General features: G+C 44.2%; 1 protein-coding gene across 1 annotated transcript in view; it reads left to right on the forward strand.

Moving 5' to 3' along the window:
- Positions 1 to 20,136, forward strand: part of LVRN (laeverin) — a 648,183-nt gene that overhangs the window by 313,291 nt on the left and 314,756 nt on the right. The window contains exons 7-9 of the mRNA XM_086961059.1: positions 12,054 to 12,197; positions 12,770 to 12,835; positions 12,978 to 13,043. Coding sequence (XP_086817185.1) covers positions 12,054 to 12,197; positions 12,770 to 12,835; positions 12,978 to 13,043 — 276 coding nt within the window. The remainder of the gene's footprint in view (positions 1 to 12,053; positions 12,198 to 12,769; positions 12,836 to 12,977; positions 13,044 to 20,136) is intronic.

A 20,136-nucleotide genomic window follows, 5' to 3' on the forward strand; every position in this document is an offset into this window, starting at 1 on the left:
TTCACAGCCCCATGGAGAACATGCCCAGCCCCCCCAGGCTCTGTCTGAGCATCCAAACAGACCAATCAGGATGCTGGTGCGTAGTAGACCTGAAGAAGATGGAAGAGACGGTGGCGGCACAGTAGCAAGCAAAAGGTAAGTGAATTTTTTTTTAATTCTTTTTTTTCATCTATTTAAACCCCGCCACCACACCTGTCCGCCTCATCACCCCGGTTCCGAGGCAGCCACCACTAAACTAATGCGCATAAAATTAACAAGCATACAAAAAAAATTAAGGGGTTCCCTCTGTCTCAAACCATGAAACTTATCTTACACCAGGAAGGAAGGAACCATCTCCCCTGTGTTCAAATACTGCTGTCGCAGGGATTCCGTGCTCATACAGAACTGTGCATAGAGGCTTGGAACCTCAGTGAATTAGGGTGTGCCAAAACTCACCTTAGTACCCAAAAATCCCCTACCAGACTAGCTACAGTATCTCATTGGTTATCACAAACTCCCAATGCTTAGAGAAACCAGAACATGGACTTAGTACACCTCAGGTAACGTGGAACACATGAACACTCTTTCGTTATAGATTCATCTCAATCCAGAACAAGGAATAAAAGAGGACACGTGCATATTTGAAATGTTTATTCACTAATGCAGTGTTCTCAAACACAGTATCTTAGCTAATGCAAGCAAACATATTATAAGAAACAAAGTAATCAGCATAGTCACTAGTCCATAGAACACAAACGGTGCAAGCATAGTATTATGCTAAAATGAATAGGGTTTAACAAAACCTAATTCTCACCCTCCCTAGCTAGTACATCATATTATAACTAAGAAGGTCTCTTGTGCGTTTTAGCAGAGCGGCCCGATACCTCAAGATCCTAGTGGTAAGGGATCACATCATCAGCAACCAGCTCTTCTGCATGCGAAGCACCATCAAGTGTGTTTGTATGCTCTTGTGCAAAGCAATATAAAATGCGCCTAAAGCCAGAACTTGGCTGCAGCTGCATGTATGTTCTGTCTAGGAACGTGCGAAGATCAGTGCTCACAACAACTACTGTGTTGAGATATCCTTGAAGGGTTCAGCACTCACTGTACAGACACAGCTCGCCAAGCAAGGCTGATATCAGTGTAACAACATATTATTCTCGTATGAATCGAAACCATTCTACTAGGCTCAAAGCTGAAGCAGCAGCTATGTGTCGTGTGCAAAAGCAGCAGAAAGGTAAAATGGCGTTTAAACTCTTAAAAAGCTCATGCTAACTTAACACAGCATACAGGCTGTTTATATCTATATATCACTGCTTGTATAGAATGCTGCCATGAGCCTGGACGTGTGCAGAGGTGGTCACATGGGGCTACCCGTAAGACTAAAAGATTGGGAGACCAATGCAGGGTCTCCCGTCTCAGGGTACACCTAAAGGGTGTCAATTGGTGAGCACTAATTTGCAGTCCCTCAAGATCAGGGGCTCCAAAACATTTGCCTAAAAATAAAAAAGAGACATTTAAAGGGCTGATTGAAAAGCAGTGGGATGGCCCAGCGGCACAATGTTTGTTCTTACAATGGAATTGCACAAAGAAGTAAATGACATACATGCAAAAGCAATACAGGTTCCCTTAAAGTGAGCCCTTGATGAAAATGCCTATTGGCTTCAGTAATATTCCACAGCTTCCACATCAGGTTCCTGCACACCTACATACCCAATAGGTTGCTTAGGAAGCAAGTTTAGGGAAACTCAATAATGATGGAGTTTATTTTAAATGACACACTGTACAATCAATAATGAATTAGTTAGTTTCGAAATGACACCTACGGGACAGTGAAAAGCATCTGGATGCTTCTATTGATGCCTTGGGATCTCATGTCTACTTGTTTCAGGGTGTCAGACTCACTCTCTTAGTAAGGACTTTAACAAGAAAAATGGGTGAAGTGGTAAGAGGTCAAGCAGTGATTTCCAGATTCTGCCAAGGGCCTATGTAGGTGTAAGTGCTTTACTTACTGGGATAGAATGTATTGGAAATGCAGATGGCAAGTCTGTCTTTTGTCTGGACAGATGCTTTGTTAGGTCAGAAGCGTGTGACAAATGTATAACGTCACAAACTTGTCTACTCCAATCAAATATCATTTGCAATAACTTGGTAAGGCTGATAGAACATTGAACATTCACACTAACAATACCAGGAACACTCTATGACAGGATCTTACAGGGAAGGGACAAATAACCTAACATCAATGTACTGTCAACATATGTCCGCTGCAGCCGTTTTGTTACAGCTGAGAGTGAAACTCACCAGAGACAGTAGAATGGTCACTTGGCCCCGCATTTACATGCGTTGACGCAACATGTTTTTGATCTTTTTTTTATTTTTAATAATACTTGGTACAATACAATACGCAAATCAATACAATAAAACTTCATATACTCAATAAATAAGTATAGGCATATTTAAACATTATAAAATCGGCAGAAATACATATTATATAAATATCTAGTTAGTGTACTAAAATCATGGGGGAAATTCATATATATACAATAAGGTAAGCTAAAAGCAGGACTCCCTCCAGACCTTAAGGGGGGGCATATGCATAGACCCATCTCCCTTATCCTCCTACTTCTCCGACTATACAGAGAGGACTCAATATTATGAATTCCCATAAGCCTGGCTAACCACATCTGGAAGGTGGGTGCTAAACTGTCCTTCCATCCTGCCACCAGCAAAATACGTAGGACTGCCACACATATAAACACAAAGGTCTCTTCCTCGTTATCAAGGGCCAAATTACTGTCAGAACCAGTTATCATACGGGTAGGGGATAGGTTGATCTTGATACCTAGCAGCCCCTCCCAAAACTTCTCAATCTCAGCACATATTCCCCTTAGTTTTTCACATTGATAAAACATATGCACCAAGTTAGCCGGTCCTTCCTGACACCTTGGGCATTTGTCATCCTCCCTTTTACCCCATTGAAATAACTTAGCAGGTATAAAATGCAAATTAAAGAGAGTTTTATGATGTTGTGCTCTTAAATACGTGGAGCAAAACAATGTGCCCGCTAGTTGTACTGCTTTGTCTAAATCGACATCCGGATTTCCCCATTAACGAAGTCTCACATTTATCCATATCACCTTGTTTCGATTCGATTAGTGACCTATAAATCATTTTAATTCTAGTTCCACCTCCTAGTAGGTAATCAATCATATTTATTCTGCCCCCTGGTAGATACGATGTCTAATACCCATAAGCGTTTGGCAGATTTGGAGATACTTAAAACCTTATTTGGGAGGGACTTCGAATTTGCATTGGATATCATCAAAACTCATCAGGTTCTCTGTATCTGTAGCAAAAATATCCCCTATTCTTCTGGCTCCTTGTTGCTCCCATATACTTCCCGTCCTGTCATTACTAAATTCCTGGAAAATGCTAGAATTCCAGAGAGGCATATAGTAATTAATTTTAGGAATTACCATTATTTTCTGAACAACTTTCCAGACTCTCCAGATTCCATCCTTATATCAAGTTTTACTATAATAATGTCTATCTGTCGTACGTAACAAAAGGCCATAAGCTTCTCTACCCAAGAGCAATTCAAAAATAGATGGAGGATTAACACTCCCAAAGGGGGAATCGGCTGGATTAACAGCAGGGTCAAATAGTATCCCCTTCTGACTCAATAAACAGGCCCAGTGATAAAATCTAATATTGGGGAGGGACTGCTAGCCCTCCCCTTTCTTGTGGTAGAGATAGATACCTCATAGATCTTCTAACTTTACTGTATTACCAAATAAAGTTCATAAATACTGACTCTATAGATTTTATCCAGCCACAAGAGGGATCGAGCGGAAAAGATAAAGAATTTTAGGGAGCATAGTCATCTTAGGTACATTGGCTCTGTCAGGATTCCCCCCCCCTTTGCCTTCGCTGATACGGAATAAGAGGATTTACAAGACTACAAACCGACACTCGGGTGAACTACAGGAACCAGCATGCCTAGCGCGGAGCATGCGCGAACTCATCCACCCATAAAAGACGCCCGCTATGGAGACCGGGCGTCGGATATTGAGTCTCTTGTCGACGCATACCTTGTTTTGGTGTCTACGGAGACGCGGTACCTAGGAAGTTCCCCGCATTCACAGTCCGCGCTTCAACCAGCATCGGAAGGTAGGATAGAACGGCTGCTCTCTTACACCAAACCATTGGATTCCTTCGCGGTCGAATATCAGGCTTGGCATTCCCGTGAGGGAATCAGACAGAGATGCACACTAAGGAGGGGTTACCCTGCGTTCTCTGCTTCCCCTCCATACTTCTTGGGCTACGAGGTGGAGCGGCTGCTCCCTTGTAATACAACCACTCTTCCAGAGCGGTCGAGTGCAAGGCTTGGCATTCCTGTGTGTGATAAGGACAGAGAAGCTCACCAAGGAGGTGTTTGCCAGCGTCCTCTGTTACACATCCTCTCATATTACCTCAAGGTGGAGCGGCGGCTCCCTTGTAGGTATATTCAAATTACCATCGCGGTCGAGTATCAGGCTTGGCATTCCCGCGTAGGAGGTTTTGTGCAGGGCTCTGCACGAGCAGGGCATAAAGGCTTTTCCCCGTGGCTTTTAGATATAAAGCGGAATTCGAGCGGCATTTACGGCCGCTTCTTAGCACAGTGCCCTCAGTTGGAGAGTAACAGGACTGGTACTCATGCGGAGGACGGTTGGTCCCTTGTAGCTCGTTCAGCATTGTCGGCTGAGAGATGTGTTGCCTATGAAATACAAGACAGCTGGTAACATTGTGTCCTAGTAACATAAATTGCTTACGGTAACTAGACTATCACGTAACGGGACTAGCATTGTATTATTTGCCTTATACTATAGTGTTCTGCCCTACGCCAATAAAGGAATTGGACATTACAGCCTATGTTGTTTCGTATATAACGTTCTGGTGTCATCAATCCGATCCTGGGGCTCTAGGAAGGTTACAGGCTCGACATATTATTATAGATGGATGGTATCTATTCTTTTTAACTCTTGCGTGATAGACGCAACCAACGGGGCAAAGTTCTATTCGATAATTGTATTCATTACAGGACTTACCTAACCCCTAAATAGGTTGTCAAGTCGACATATCTCCCATCCTGTCTTACCACCTTGTTGGTGCAAACTACTTGAGTTTTACTTTCGTTCAGGAGGTAACCTGAACAGCTACCAAATTCCATAGCTATCCGTGTGAGAGCTATTGTAGCCGCAGCTGGATCTGAAGTGGTTATAGCCAAATCATCAGCATAAGCCAATAGTTTGGTCTCAAGCCATTTACACACTGCTGGCTTGATAGCCTCACAGCTTAATATCCTATGTATCAACAGATCAATATAGAGGGCAAAGAGAATCGGAGAACAGGGGCAGCCCTGACGTGTCCCACGAGAAATTAAAATTTCTTTCGAGCTGACTCCCATCAGCTGAATCTTGGCCCTGGGATCAGCATACATAGCTTTGACCGCTCTCCTTATCTTAGGGCCGAAGCCCCTACGTTGCAATATCCCCCATAAATACTTCCACGTTACGCGATCAAAGGCCTTTTCGGCGTCCAGAAGGATCATTGCCAACCGTCCCCTTACAGCAGCATGCACGTTAAATAGCGTGATGGCCCGCCTGATATGATCTGTTGTTCCTCGACCTGGGATAAACCCATGCTGCCACGGAGAGACCAGACCGGCAATGACCCCACCTAGCCTTTTGGCCTAAACCTTGGCATAGATCTTAGTATCAGTATTTATGAGAGATATATGACGACACGCACTGGGTTCTTCCTTGGGCTTACCATTTTTATGAAAATTGCAAAAACACAGTTGATGGATAGAATGCAGAACAATGTCTTACATTCACCCCAGTAAAAAGATCTGGGCCTAAATCCATTGTTTTTTTGCACTCCACACCACCCTAGGTCAGACAATGGCTATATGCAAATCAGCCTTGACCCTGTGCCTCATGGGAACAGTCCAGCCCGAACTACCAAGCCATGTCTTTCCTAGACCGGAATCAAGCATCCAAGGACCGGTTTCTGGCTATCAGCCTTCTTCAGCCTGGATAGCTTGACTCCAGTGATGTGGAGAGCCTGGGACTCACGTCTGAGTAACTCAGACTAATTTGCATATAGCCATGTCTGAACTGGGGTGGCAGAGTGGGCTAAAGAACGGTGATGAATTAAACCCAGATCTTTTGACTGGGAGTGAGTGTTTGATTGATTCAGATGCTCCGTCCATCACCACCCCCTTTTGTACTGCTACCTTTTTTATGAAACACAATTATGTTTGTATCTTTCCAAGAATCTGGAATGCCCTTAGTACAGATTATGCCGTTCAATAGATCCACCAACATGGGACTATAACATCCTGTAGACACTTATATAGTTCCAGTGGAACACCATCTGGTCCTACAGCTTTCCCTGACGCTAGACCCTGCAGTGCTTTAACTACTTCCTCCAGTGAGAGATCTTCATCTAGTGCCAGTCTATCCTGCTCAATTTATGACCTAAATCATCAAACGTGAAACTAGAAAAGTCTGCTCAGGCCTCCTCTTTTTATAGAGGTTGATGGAAGTTCTTAAAAACATTACGAATATCATCTGGATCTGAATACTCCTGGTCCCTCTCACAAATATTTTTTATACCATTGATGCTATGCTCCTGCCTAATCCTTAGAGCCAAAAGTTTGCCCGCCTGCTCCTCAGTCTCATAAATCATACCCCTATGCGTTTGATAATCATCAGCTGCTCTTTGAGCTACCTTTATATTCAACTCAGCTTTAATGACAGGGATCTTCTGCTGGCTTCCAGCGGCCTCACGCCCCCCGACTATATCCCTTACATGCAGTTCCTCTGCCTCTGCCAGTTGAGTCTGGAGGTTCTCATTCTGAGCCCTAACTTCTTTCCTCAGCCTGACAAAGTAGCTGATCGTCTCCCCTCTCAAGGCTGCTTTGAATGAGTCCCATACCACATTTAGGGAAGCACTATATCAATTGATATCAAAGAAATTGTGAGCCCAATTCTTTAAATGTTCCTTGAATTTAGTATCTGCTAGCAGTCTCCTCTCAAAGGTCCACCTTAGAGAGGGCCTGGTCATAGTATCAATATCATATTGTAAAATTAGTGGATTGAGGTCGGAGATGACATTCAGTAGCTTTTTATTTCCTACTCTGCTTGCCTCCATAGCTGAGATAAGGAAATAGTCCAACTTGGAATATTTCTTACAGGGGCATGAGAAATACATGAACCCCGGATTCTTAGGCTCGTTTTCCCCCCACACACCCAACAACCCATGGTATTTAATCAATTAGCTCAAAGCTCAAAATACCCAAGGCTTACGGCCCAAATAAGAGGTATTCATACCAACGTCAGTGAAATATGCTGTGATGTTAAAATCCCCCGCAGACTACGAGGGGGCTTGACCAATTCTATAGTTCTACTTCCAAATTATTAAAAACTTCAGGCTCATCCTGGTTGGAGCCATATATAGTACAGAGTGTAAAACCCAACTCAAGTTCAACAAGTACCCACTGACCATATGTATTTTCCAGGTGACGTCTGCCCCCACCCAAACTAGACTTAGCCGATATAGCCACTCCTCTGATATTAGATGTCTTCGTGGAGCAGGCCTGCATGTCATATCCTAGAATGTTAAGCAGGTGTTTTTTATCCTAGGGTAGGTGAGTCTCCTGTAGGCAGTAGGCAGACCACATCAATTTGATTCGATCTAACAAAATGGCCCATCCTCTGTCTTTTACTCCAGTCATTTGGGCCTCCAATATTAATAGAGCATACCTTAAGCTTCCCCATTATTTCTTTGTAATTTATCCCCTGTCCTTAATTTCCGCAAGTGCAGATACCTTCAAAAAAACTCTTTGAATATGCACAAAGTATAGTACCAGGTAATTTCATTTTCCCCGTTTTTCCCCCTCCCTAGTGATGTGCACCCCACAAAAAACCCACCGAGGCGCTCAGACCTTAGTCTGTGCATGTGATGTACATGCTAGGGGCTGGGCATCTTTTTCAAACACCAAATACACCATATACATACATTTTTAAAACCTCCACGTAGCTATCCTAATACCCAAATGAACTATACTATAACACCTTCCCCCTCACCCCACTCACTCCCTCCCCCAACCCCCCCTTCGCCCTTTCCCCAGCTTCCATCAGACCCACAATTTTCATTAACCCCAACACCTTCATTTATCAAGAGAGTCCCGGTACTCTTTTGCTTTTATCTCTGACGCACAGTAGAGCGTATTTCCCTGATTGATAATCTTGAGCTGAGCTGGGTTGATAAGATACGCTTGAACAGCTTTTTCTTGAAAGGTCTTAATAAGTTGCCTGAATCTCCAACGCCTTTCTACTCTGGAGTGGCAAAAATCAGGCTGTACAAAGAATGAGACCTCTCTGCTAGTTCTTTTAGAATCCGGCCTTGCTTTATCAGAAATTGTTTGGCGTAAAATGAAATTCCCAAAAAACACTAATATAGCCCGTGGTCTGTCGCCTTCTTTTGCTGGTGTTCGTAATTCAAACGGAATGCGGTGGGCCCTCTTTATCTCTGTTGCCCAATTCCACCCAGTCAGTTCCGAAAAAGCTTCCTTGAAGAGATCGATTATATACAACCTGGTGTCGGACCCCTCCACCCCCTCCTGGACCTCCAACACCCTAAGGTTGTTTCTTCTCTGTCGATTTTTGAAGTATTCAAGTTTCTATTGACTGTCCTTTATTTGCGATCCTTGTGACTCTCCCTGGGCTACGGCATTTATTGCATCTAATTCTGTCGCCACGATTCTTTCTTCAAGATTTGTCACTCTAACCCCAATACCTGCACAAGCTTTAGACAGTTTCCTAATAACCCCCTGCATCTTCCTCATCCCCACCTGGGTTTTCCTGCTGTCTTGTTGTGTCTCTTCTCTAAGTATAGCTTGATGTATTGTATCCAATGTAGGGGGAACCCCTTTGGTACCACCAATGGAGATTTAGCTGAGAGCGAACCAGAAAGTGGTAAGGCTGATGAATAATCCCATCTCAAATCCTTCCTCTCCCTGTTCTGAATACCACTCTGTATAGCTGTTTTCTTAGTTTTTTAGTCGTCGAGGGGAGATTTTCATCACTTTCCTCCGAATCAGATTCTAGGCTGCTGCCCCCGTGAGATGTACTCAGGACATCGTCTGATCATTTGGCACCCTCTGATACAGAGAAGAAGCAGTCACTGGGATCTTTATCTTTATCTACATCAGCCCTGCTTTGATCCGTTATAGCAGCTAATACAATCCCACTATTTACTTCAGTAGCGGCACAACTAGGCTGTTTACTGATTTGGTTCACCTTTTCATGATCCGTTTATAATCCGCCCACTTTATTCCTACCGTAAAATGTCTTGCTGCTGACATTAATATTATTGCTGCCACTTTTGCTGCTTCCAGGCAGTTCCAAACTAGACAAATGTTCTGGTAGGGGGACTTCCCCTACTTCCACAGTGTTTATCTCCTCTGGTGGTGCAGCTAAATCATTTTCGTCATTTTTATCACCCGGTTCCTCATCCCAGCGCGGAGAAGGTTCGGACATATCTCCCTGCTGCTGAGTTTGATTGTTACTGCTCTTTGGGTTACCAGTGTCTGAGCCACCCTGGGACTCCTCTCGGGTAACCACCAGGCTCACCTCTTTGCCATGACTGCAAGTCCCATTTTTCTCAATTCCTACTGTATTGTTACCGATAATTGACACCGGCGCAGCCGCCTCTATTCCTGCTTGCGTATACTTCGTCCGTAGGAGCAGCTCTGCTACTGAAGGAACTGCTGGGCAATTTTTGCTGGTTGCTCCACCAGTTCCTCTCCTGAGCGCTGGCGGGTCCGGGGAGAGGATCTGTTGCGGGCGGCTGGGAGAGCCCTCCCGCGCCTCCGTGTCCATCGTACTTTCACCGCGGACTTTTCACGTTGCTTCAGCTGCTGCCGCCTTAGCGGCGTTCGCCACCACTTTTGGAGCCATCGGCGAGCCGCCTCTGACCAGATGCTGCTGAGACCATAGCAGGTGGTCTTCGATAAAGCTCCTAATTAGCTGCAGCTCAGTTCGTTTTAACCATTTTCTACTGCGGGGTGCTGCATCGGGTGGAGGGTGTGGGGGGGTCCTGAAGGGGTATCAATATGCGTGATCTGCCAGGATTAGATGGATCTCAGATCCTGCCGTTTATGCTGACACTCTGCTACAGCCAGCTAGCACCGCTGTCGGCCTCCTAAGCGGCGGCCACCTTGCCCCCCGAAATTCTACAGTCTCCGGTACAGCAGAGAGTTTTTGATCCTGCTCTTGGTGTGAGGTGATGACTTTGTTGTTGCTCTGCCCATCTGGCTTCTGCTTCAGTTTTTTATTTGCTGTCTCTGTGTGAGGCGCAAGGTGAAGGATTGAATAGAAGGGAGGATCTTAGCCCAGAGGGTCTTCTTCTATAACTGACTTCCTTGAGGAAGTGCAATTATTCCAAATGAGAAGGCATTGCTAGCCTGTAATCTAGCAAACACAAGGAGATGATAGACTGAGCACTGAAACTTTGCAGACACTCCCACTCAGTCACAGATCTGGGTTTAATCCATTATCGTTCTTTAGCTCACTTCGCCACACCAGTTCAGACCCAGCCATATGCAAATCAGAATTGACCCTGTTCCTAATGGGAACAGTCCAGCATGCACTGCCAGGCGAGGTCTTCCCTGGACCTGAAGCAAGCATCCTGGGACTGGTTTCAGGGTAACACCTCTCATCAGCCAGGCTAGCTTGAACCCAGTGGCAAAGTGAGCAAGGGACCCACGTCTCGGCAAACACTGCCAACTTGTGGCGAACAAAGCAAACACATGGACGGCGCACTCATCCCTAACCACGATGGTCACATTCCCAGTGCTTGCTGTCAAAGTCATTGCATTCATTGCCCAGTTCTACATTATTTTTGCCCTTGGTCTTTATTTTCTTTTTCTGCAGCAGCATCACTTGTTGCATATTCCTCCTGAAAGACCTTATGCGGTACTCTTTATTGTCCGTCTTTTAGGGCACTGTTGGTGCCTTACTTATCAAAACTTGTATCATCATCATCTTTAATCATGAACCACTTATATTGCCATGGGGGGTTTTATGCCCTTTGTAGCTTTTTCCCAACTTGGAACCTCTTACGTACCTTTCATTTACATTCTAAGTGCAAAGTGTCATTGCCCTTTCCTCGGGCAATCGAAAAGGAAACAAGAGAGACCTTCAAAGAAACTAGTCCTAGTTCCTTATACACCCAGAAACTGGCACCATGGCCAGAGAGCCACCTGGTATGCTCATACACAGACTCAATAATTATAAACAAAAGGCTTGCTCTAGTAAGTGGCACGTATAATTGCAAGGAAAAAATGAAAAACAAATGCTGAATTTTTGGTGTTTTATAGTGGCATAATGTGTCTCATTCCTCGATTATTCTGGCTAAACTGATGTTATCGAGACTGCCTGCTGCACGATTGTTCCTATGATATTTAGACGACAAGGATCAGCAGTGTGGAAAGCTGATCACCCAATGGATAGAAGGCTCTGTGTATTTCAGATTGTGTGATGCCATCATAATTTGCTCTCTGTGCTTATATTTTTTCTGCAGAATTTGAGTGTAGGGGTTGGTCTTTGCTTCTTTAGGGTACACAGGATTTAGGTTGGGTTTTTCCATCAGCGCTGTCCTCGCTGAAGAAAGACATATGCTGGTCTCTCCTGCTAGACTTCCTGTGGATCAGTGGTGGGAGCGCTTTCCCTTTGTGAACATTTTCGTACTTCTTGCTTGATCTTGTTCTGGTAGGATCCGTGTAGGAACTATACAAGGATTCGCTTCCTTTACTTCTGAAGTTTGCCTTTTGAGTGAGAATAATATTTTCTAGGTGAAGTGTTGGCATGTAATAATAAGACCAAACCTTTCCTCTGATGAAGAGCTGGGCATAATACTGACTACGAAATGAGAATTATAACAGCCTACCATGAGTTGTGGGTTAAAAAAATGACAGAATAGAGTTTCCCTTCTAATTGTAAATTATTTGTTTTCTTTTTTAGAATCAACTATTCCTGCTGAGTCGTTTACAAAGTATGTTTACGAGAGATGGCAGGATATCCCCAAGAACAGTGTCTGTGAAAAAGGAAGATATTATTTTAACAAACCACATTATACCGTTATTTGATGTAACTACATATTCCAAGGTAAGAGGCATGTATCTGTTCTAAAACCGCTGGACACCCAACACTGCTCCACTTCCAACACTGCTCCACTTTGAAGAATATTGGGCCCGATTCACATAACTAACTTAAGACAAAATACTAACTTACTACTTTTGGTATTCACAGAAGTTAGGATTTTGTCTTAAGACAGACTTAAGACAGACTTAAGACAGAATCTTAACTTAAGTCTCTCTTAATTCTGTCTTAAGACAAAATCCTAACTTCTGTGAATACCAAAAGTAGTAAGTTTAGGATTTTGTCTTAAATTAGTTCTGTGAATCGGGCCCAAAGTGTGTAGCTTTGACAAAAGCTTTTATTACAGCATGAAACTGAGTGTGGGAGAGGGTGGACAAGTGAATTAAGTCTCTCATATTGCAAGCTGCGTGCACTAACACTCCTCATGCATATGCCATTTGGTAGTGTGCAAGATTAGTGTTTTTACTGACTCTTTAATCTAAGAATATTCATTCAAGACATGGACAATGCTGCTGTTAAGAAATACTTCGAGTGGAAGGTTTAAATAACTGACATGTTCACACTCTTTTGTTCCATAGGGGGCGTCATTTATCAGAATGGTTGCCAGTTTTATGACCGAGAAGCTGTTTACCAAGGGGCTCACCGTGAGTTTAGAAAGTATTTCAGGACTTTGAAGCAGGTTTTCTTCTCAATTTAACAATAACAATGTGTATGTCTTTACTTTGATCATATACATTCCTTATTTGGTCTGAAAAAATGCTGATTCTTGTTTTTGTTTTATCACAGTCCTATTTGAAGGCGTTTGCGTTCTCAAATGTTGACCAGGAAAATCTATGGAGCCAGTTACAAATGGTACTTTAACCAATATTTACAAAATCAATTTGCATTAGGTGAAATCATAATAGTAAATCTAGTCCTTGGTGATATATAATGTATTTCTTCAAAATATATATGATATTTGACACAATGTAATGTGACCATTATATTGAAAACACCATTGAAAATGATTGCTGATCTTGCTCTCTTTTTACACATATTTACATTACCCTGCTTTTATAAGCATACGAATGTTAATGAGGTTGATTGCTCCTAACATTGTGTTTTTTTCTAATGCTGTGTGTAGCAAGGCAACAGGACATAGCACACACGCCAAGTGTTCAAAACGTATAAAGGGGGCAGGTCAGAAATATTTTGACCCTCTAGACCTTCTTAGAGGTTCCCCCAAATTTTTTGGGGGGGGGGGGGGGGTGGGGGGGAACGGATACATGTGCGCTGGGTGACTGGATCCGCCGTAAAAAAAAAAAAAAACGAAGCGCAGGCTCCTGTGCTTGTTTAAAGATTAGCTACCTGGAAGGACCAAATCCCGGGGTCTAAAATATTAAATTTGATGGGGATTCAGAGGGGCCCTGTAGCCCGGGGACCGCCATTCCTCGGTGCTACAAAATAAATGGGTGAGGGAGCACAAAGGTCCGTCTAAGCCCCGGGGATTACCACCCTCCGGGTCTGTTTATATTTTGGGAGGGGAGCTGCGTGGTCCCCATTCTGGAGCAGTCAAAAGCCTTGGGCAGCACCACCCCCCTGGAGCTGCTCTTGCTGTGTCTTGGGGTGCCTACCCCCGGGACACTGCTGTTTGCTATGGCAGGGTGGGAGTCGAGGTACCCGCTCTGTCATAGCAAACTTGAGGGCATATTACCAAGTGCCATTTCGCCGCAATTTAAAAAAAAAAGACAAAAAAGCGTTGAAAATGATATCCTCCTATTTACTAGGCGACGCTAAGATGCATTAACACATGTTAGCAGTCGTTTTGCTAACGGCTCGCCTCATATCTCCAATGAGATGCAATGTAGGCGTTCCCAGTGGCAAGGTAGGTGTTCCAATGACAATATAACATGGAAGAGGGAGGTATGACAATAGCGTTGTATTTACAAGGCGGCCCTGGATTTGAGGACCGATAGCAAAACTATTGGTAATTGCGGTTTATGTCGGATCCTACCATCTGTTCTGAAGTAGAATATTTTTGTTTAATATACGAGGTGGATTGATATGTTAAGTCCATAGTCTTATATTAACAAGCTTTTCACTTGCGAACATGAATTATCGCTGTATTTCTCGCGATATTGGGGGCATATTTACAAGGATAGCGTTAAAATTATCGTTGCTTTAGCGTTAGGAAAGTGCAGTTAAAGCGGCCATAATGGCCTTAATATTAGGCTTTTGAGAATTCGTGAGAATTACAATAGAAGCCCAGGTTTACACCAGAACATTTTAACGCTGTCCGTGTAAATAGGCCCATTACAGACTCCTAATTTTACAGTAAAAAATTATCACCTTCTACTAATTTTTATTCTTCTTTGGGATCCCATCCCATGGGCTATATTCAAAGTTGGGGACTGTGGGTGGAGGTCCAATGTCCCTACAGTGCCAGTCAGCTCCCTGCGTCCTTCGGAAGTCACCATTACTTTTCCACAGGGGTCCTGCTAATATGCAGCTCCCCATGGGGAAAAGCATTCTGCTTTGCATTTTAAAAGAGAGAGTAGGTCTTCGTATTCTCTCTTTCAAAATGCAAACCAAGTTTGCTATGGCAGGGCGGGAAGCAACGTGTCTGATTGTGATCGATAAAGAATTGCCCATTGTTGAGTACAGAGTAGGCAAATTGTACATGGGGTTTTGTAACGTCAGTGGCTATTCCTCGAGCCCTCTCTTGAGAATAATTTGAAGAGTTGTGTACTTCTTTTGCTCATAATGTACATAGTGTTCTGTCGTCTCAGTTTGCTTTCCCCTCTGTCATGTAGAGGATCCTGGGTAAATATAACATCTTCTGAACAGCCAGTAGCTTTCAACCCTACTCCCAAACTGCTTACTGCCTGTTACCATAGTAACAGTTCATGGAACACTTAACTGAGCACACAGGTCACAAGTTCACGACACAATGTTGCTAATCCAAACAGCAAGCGTGCTGGACTTTTAAAATTTTCCATAGGAACCGTTAATCGCAGCCACAGACTCTGGTAAAGACCTGGTAAAGAGTTAGCCTCAGTATTATACTTCTAGTTATAAACATCATTTCTTCCTTTAATTTTTGAATCTTCTCTAAGCATATGATTATCACAATAAATAATAGTGAAATGTCAGAAAAAGAAGACGTATACACTCAGTTATTTTTTTTATTTACCTTTTATTAACAAAAATAAATAAATGGAAACATAACTTTAACATAACAGTATAATGAACAAAATGTAAGATGGATTCCAATGGTAGGAGTGTAGGAAACCTGCACAACAAAAATGAAAATAAGTCTTTAAAATTAGATCGATGTGATTGAATGAGGTGAGAGATTACATCTTTACGAAAGGCAAGATCGTTTTTCCTCACATGCACACTCAGGGTAGTCACCCTACCCCTCTCACAGAATCACCCTCAAGGAGTCGGTAGGGCAGCGCTCCTTGTAGGCTTAAGCCTAACCAATGGTATAGATTGTATTTAAAATGAGACAGAGACGTGACTGAATGAGGTCAAAGATCACAAATTAACATAACACTTGGCAATATTGCTTATTCGCACGTGTGCAGTGTGCCTGATACATCCCACCCCTCTCATAGGCCCGCTCTGAAGAGGTGTCTATAGGGAAGTGCCTGCTGGGTCAGATCTACAGTATGGTCCAGCAGGTCTTTAAGATGATTCAGAGATGAGACAGAATTAGGTGAGAGATCACGTCATTATGCAGGACAATATCGTTTATTTGCAGCTCGTTTAATTGGAGGCATTGTGTATCTAGGCCTCACTGCTTACCTTTTGCAAACACTGTTTTTAGCAGAGCTCACAACTTAAATTCTGCTTTGGTTCTATACTGCAGACTGTATTAAATTCAGCCTTGATTTATTTATCTGTAGAGTGGACAGCAGCGTTCATAACTTGAAAAGAGAAAGAGAAACAATGTGAGAGAGAGGTAGAGAGAGAAAGAGAGATAAAACAACATTGATAGAGTGAGAGAGAGAAAGTAATAGATGGAGCAGGAGAAGTAGAGTTGATACTGGAGAAAATCTTCGTAGCTTACCTCTTTGCCTCCGGTGTGTGTCCAAGCACCTGCCGGTTCATAGTCCACCCTCAAGTTTAGTGATCTGAAGGATAGTATAGATTTAGTAATAGCAGAGTACATACAACTGCACACGTATATTTATGCGTTATGCCTTTGGACACTCAGTATACTGTATTACATCAACTTCCCATGCAAGAAGGTGTCTGTGCGCTCTTTTTCTCCCATAGTACTATACCCATGCACTCCCACTGCATAGCGGTGAGTTCTCATTACTGCATACCCAGAGTGTTGTACCCTATTGACTCCCAGTGTCCGGAGGTGAGTGCCCTTTCTTGCGCACCCAGACTGTTCCACTCCCAATGCCCGGAGGTAATTGTACATTCGTACGCAGTCAAGTTGCTGCACACTATCCACTCTCTACGTTTACAGGTGACTTCCCGTTCCTTTGGAAACAAGCTTCTTTGCTCACCTTGTGCCATTGGCGTGATTCAAAGAAGAACCATCACGTGTCGAAGCAGCCTTCTTATGCGTTGTTACGGTGGCCACGCATCATCGCAGAATCCTCAAACGTTGAGCTTTGGAGGTGTTGGGGGGGAACACCAATTTGTGAAACACAACCTGTTAGATAAAAAGGAAGATAAGATTGTGCATCATTTGTTTATCAAAGTTGAGAGGAAGTGAGAAAGTGACTGAAAAGAATATTCGCAGCTCACCTTTCTGTCACCGGCGTGTCTTCCACCACGTGCCGGGACATAGTGCACCCTGATGCTCTACATCTAAAAGATAGTAAAAGAAAGATATTATGATTGGCAATTCCCACTATCTTAATGTGGAGTAGAATAACATCCCCCTTTCACACACCTTCCCTCCCGCATTAAAAATACAACAATTTGTACAGTTCCAACTTGTTTAATGGGCTTTGATTTATGAAGAATTAGTAGAGTAGTCATGTTCTCCATCCGGTTATAGAAAACAAGTGGTGCGCAGTGATACAAATGGTTTCAATCATCATGAGCGACGGACTTTTGACCGCCTATAAAAACTTTCCTGCTATAGGAAAAAAAATACAAATGCAATAAGATACGGTATATATGACTTTGTACTCCTAAATTGCTGCATCGCCTTTTTGTATCCAGTCTACTGCACCCCATCTACTTCCTCCGCTGCTCACCCAGACCTCACTGCTCACCTTTTCACGGACAGGGCGTGTTCCACATTATGCAGTCCCGCTCTGCCAGCAAGAAGTCTCACATTTGGTGCTGAGTCTTGATATCGCTATGGGAAAGGACATACTCATGCACCCATCATCATCGCAGGTTCCTCACCCGCTCAGTCCTTGCGGTACCACTAACTCAGTGACCAAAGAGGCCACGCACGTGGTGGTGGTCCCCCTGTTTGGTTGTTCGGGCCTACATGAGGCATCCAAACCACCAGGACGGGCCATCACAGCGCTTGGGATGGAAGCAACTCTAAAATGGCGTAGAGCACGAGCACCTTGTCTCTTTTATTGGTAGGGTCACGTGTGTTGTGACGCCTGTGCTGGATGGGTGTGGTGTGGGTGTATATCAGCTATGAGGGAGTATGTGTGTGCCGTTCTGACAACTAGACCTGGAACTAAGAAATCACTACAATGGAAATCTGGGCCATGTAGCATTGTTGTGTTTTCCTGGAAGCCTAAGCGGAGTGGGCTGGACTGACATATGCCAGTGCTGCACAAGGATGTGAATGATGACTCTGGAGCTATGGGCGTGTTTCCGTCGTGAGCTACATGAGAAATCAACTGATTTGGGTGTCTCTGTTGTAGTGCTGCCGTCACCCGGGTCTTACACGTAAATGTGTCATTATGTCTGTAAAGTCCCACAACATGGCCAACATGGAAGGTACGGGGAATCACTGACCCTACATTCATCCATAGTTCCACACATAAAAGATGGTGGACATGACACATTTCTGCGAATGTAAATGTTTGTTGTACCTTCAGTGGAGTGATGTAGCTGTAGTGATACAAGGGTATGAAAGCTTCAGGTTGCAGTTTGTGGCACATGAAGGACAGGTAATATATATACGTATGTGGTCATTCAGGTAAACTGTCGAACTTGGTGGTGGAAATCAGTGTTCGATCTTTGGAGTCGCGTCCATATCCTGTTATTGTATAGAAATGACATAATCTATGCGTGCCTGAAAATGTCGACTTTGCACTATATAAATATGCTAAAAAAAAACTCGAGCAATAGCACACACTTATAAATTTACTATAAACTTTGCCTGCAGTATTGTAATGATCCAGTTTCTAAGCTCGTATTTGTAGAATGAGCGAGAGAATGTTATATGACCGAAGTGTTTGTTACTGCCAGAGGTAAGATGGTTGCATACGCTGTTTACAGCACAATATATTGTGATAGGGCCCAGGAGCAGAATTTTACAAACATAATGAATACACAAACACAGATAGAAAGATGAAGTGAGTATGGGCACATTTGCTCGACTCCATTTTATTACGTTGCTGTTGGCAACAAGTACAATAGTAATCATTATATCATACACAGATATTCCATTAGAAAAACGGTTTATGACTTCTGCTGTACAGAGGTAGGAGCACTACATGTGGAAAGGGGCGACCACTCGGTCCCCCCGAACGTTTGGTTGGGTGCCCCGATACCCCCAGGAAGCCATTTTGGGCGGGGGGCGTGGCTCGGCTGGTATGCCCGAAGCGGCGTAGCCGGGGCGCGCCTTTTCCCGCCCAAGAGGGGTTGTCCTAGACACCTACACCGAAGACCACGCCCAGTAGGCATACCGGAGGAGGGTACACGCCCTCCCGCAGAAGAATAAATAGAGCGGGAATCCGAAGAAGCGTCCTCTTGTTCCTGTGCTCTGAAGGCTGCACCCACTCGTTGCTCGTGAGCCCTCGACGGAACAAGCAGCAATTTTGAGAACTTGTAATCTTGTTGTTTCTCTTTCAGTTACTTGGAGTTTGAAGAGTCCGGAACCTCGTCGATCGGCTAGGAGCAGAATACTCGACATCATGGCTGGCAAGAAAGCGGGAAAGGGTTCCGAGACGGATAAGGTGTTACGCCTATTGTCGAACCGGATGGCTTGCATGGACCGAAAACTCGGACAAGTCCAATCAATCGGTAGAGGTTTGACGGAGGTCAAAAAACAGCTGGCTGCACTGAGCAACCCGGGTCACCCTAAGAAGGTAATAGGCCCGACCTTGCCGGGAGTCGTCCCTGAGGGTAGAGGGAAACGGGTCAAGAAAAGGGCGGTTTCAGGGGAGGTCCCGGTTCCAGATGTACCCCCAGTCGCCCCCCTCATGCCGGTAGACAACCCGGTACCAAATCCAGATAATGGGCAGCCGATCCCGGTTGTGATTACTCCCGATAATGATGAGGAGATGCCTCCCGAATTGGCCATCCAGTTGGCAGCATGGCTCAAGAAAAAAGCAGGGGGAGCAGTGGCCCCTGGAGACCCGGCCGAGGAGGCCAGACTACTAATCGAGCAATTGCGGCAGTCGAGAGATGTCGCAAAGGTGAATGTTCCTCTTGTTTCCCCACAGGTGGCACCGGTAGGACCTGCAGTTGGTCACGAGAAGACGGCGGGAACAACGGCCGAACCGGGTAAGCTCGCATTGCCAATGGCGGGGGAGGGTTCATTACCCTCGAGGCGGGAGAAGGTGGCACAGCACATCCCTTTGGCCACAAAAGAGTTAATATGGGGAGACAAATATGTTAACATGTTTTCATTATTAACTGACCATCGCGAGATGGAATATGCTAAAACCCAGAAGGATTTGTGGCACCCGAGCGTCTGGCGCGCCAAGATGGCGGAATTCAGGGTGGATGAGACAGTAACGAACTGGGTTAAGGCCTTTTCTATATTTACTGCAGTTATGGGGGAACGCAAACCCGAGCT

Source organism: Lissotriton vulgaris, chromosome 3_1 (assembly GCF_964263255.1).
Source record: "Lissotriton vulgaris chromosome 3_1, aLisVul1.2, whole genome shotgun sequence".
Lineage (NCBI taxonomy): Eukaryota > Metazoa > Chordata > Amphibia > Caudata > Salamandridae > Lissotriton > Lissotriton vulgaris.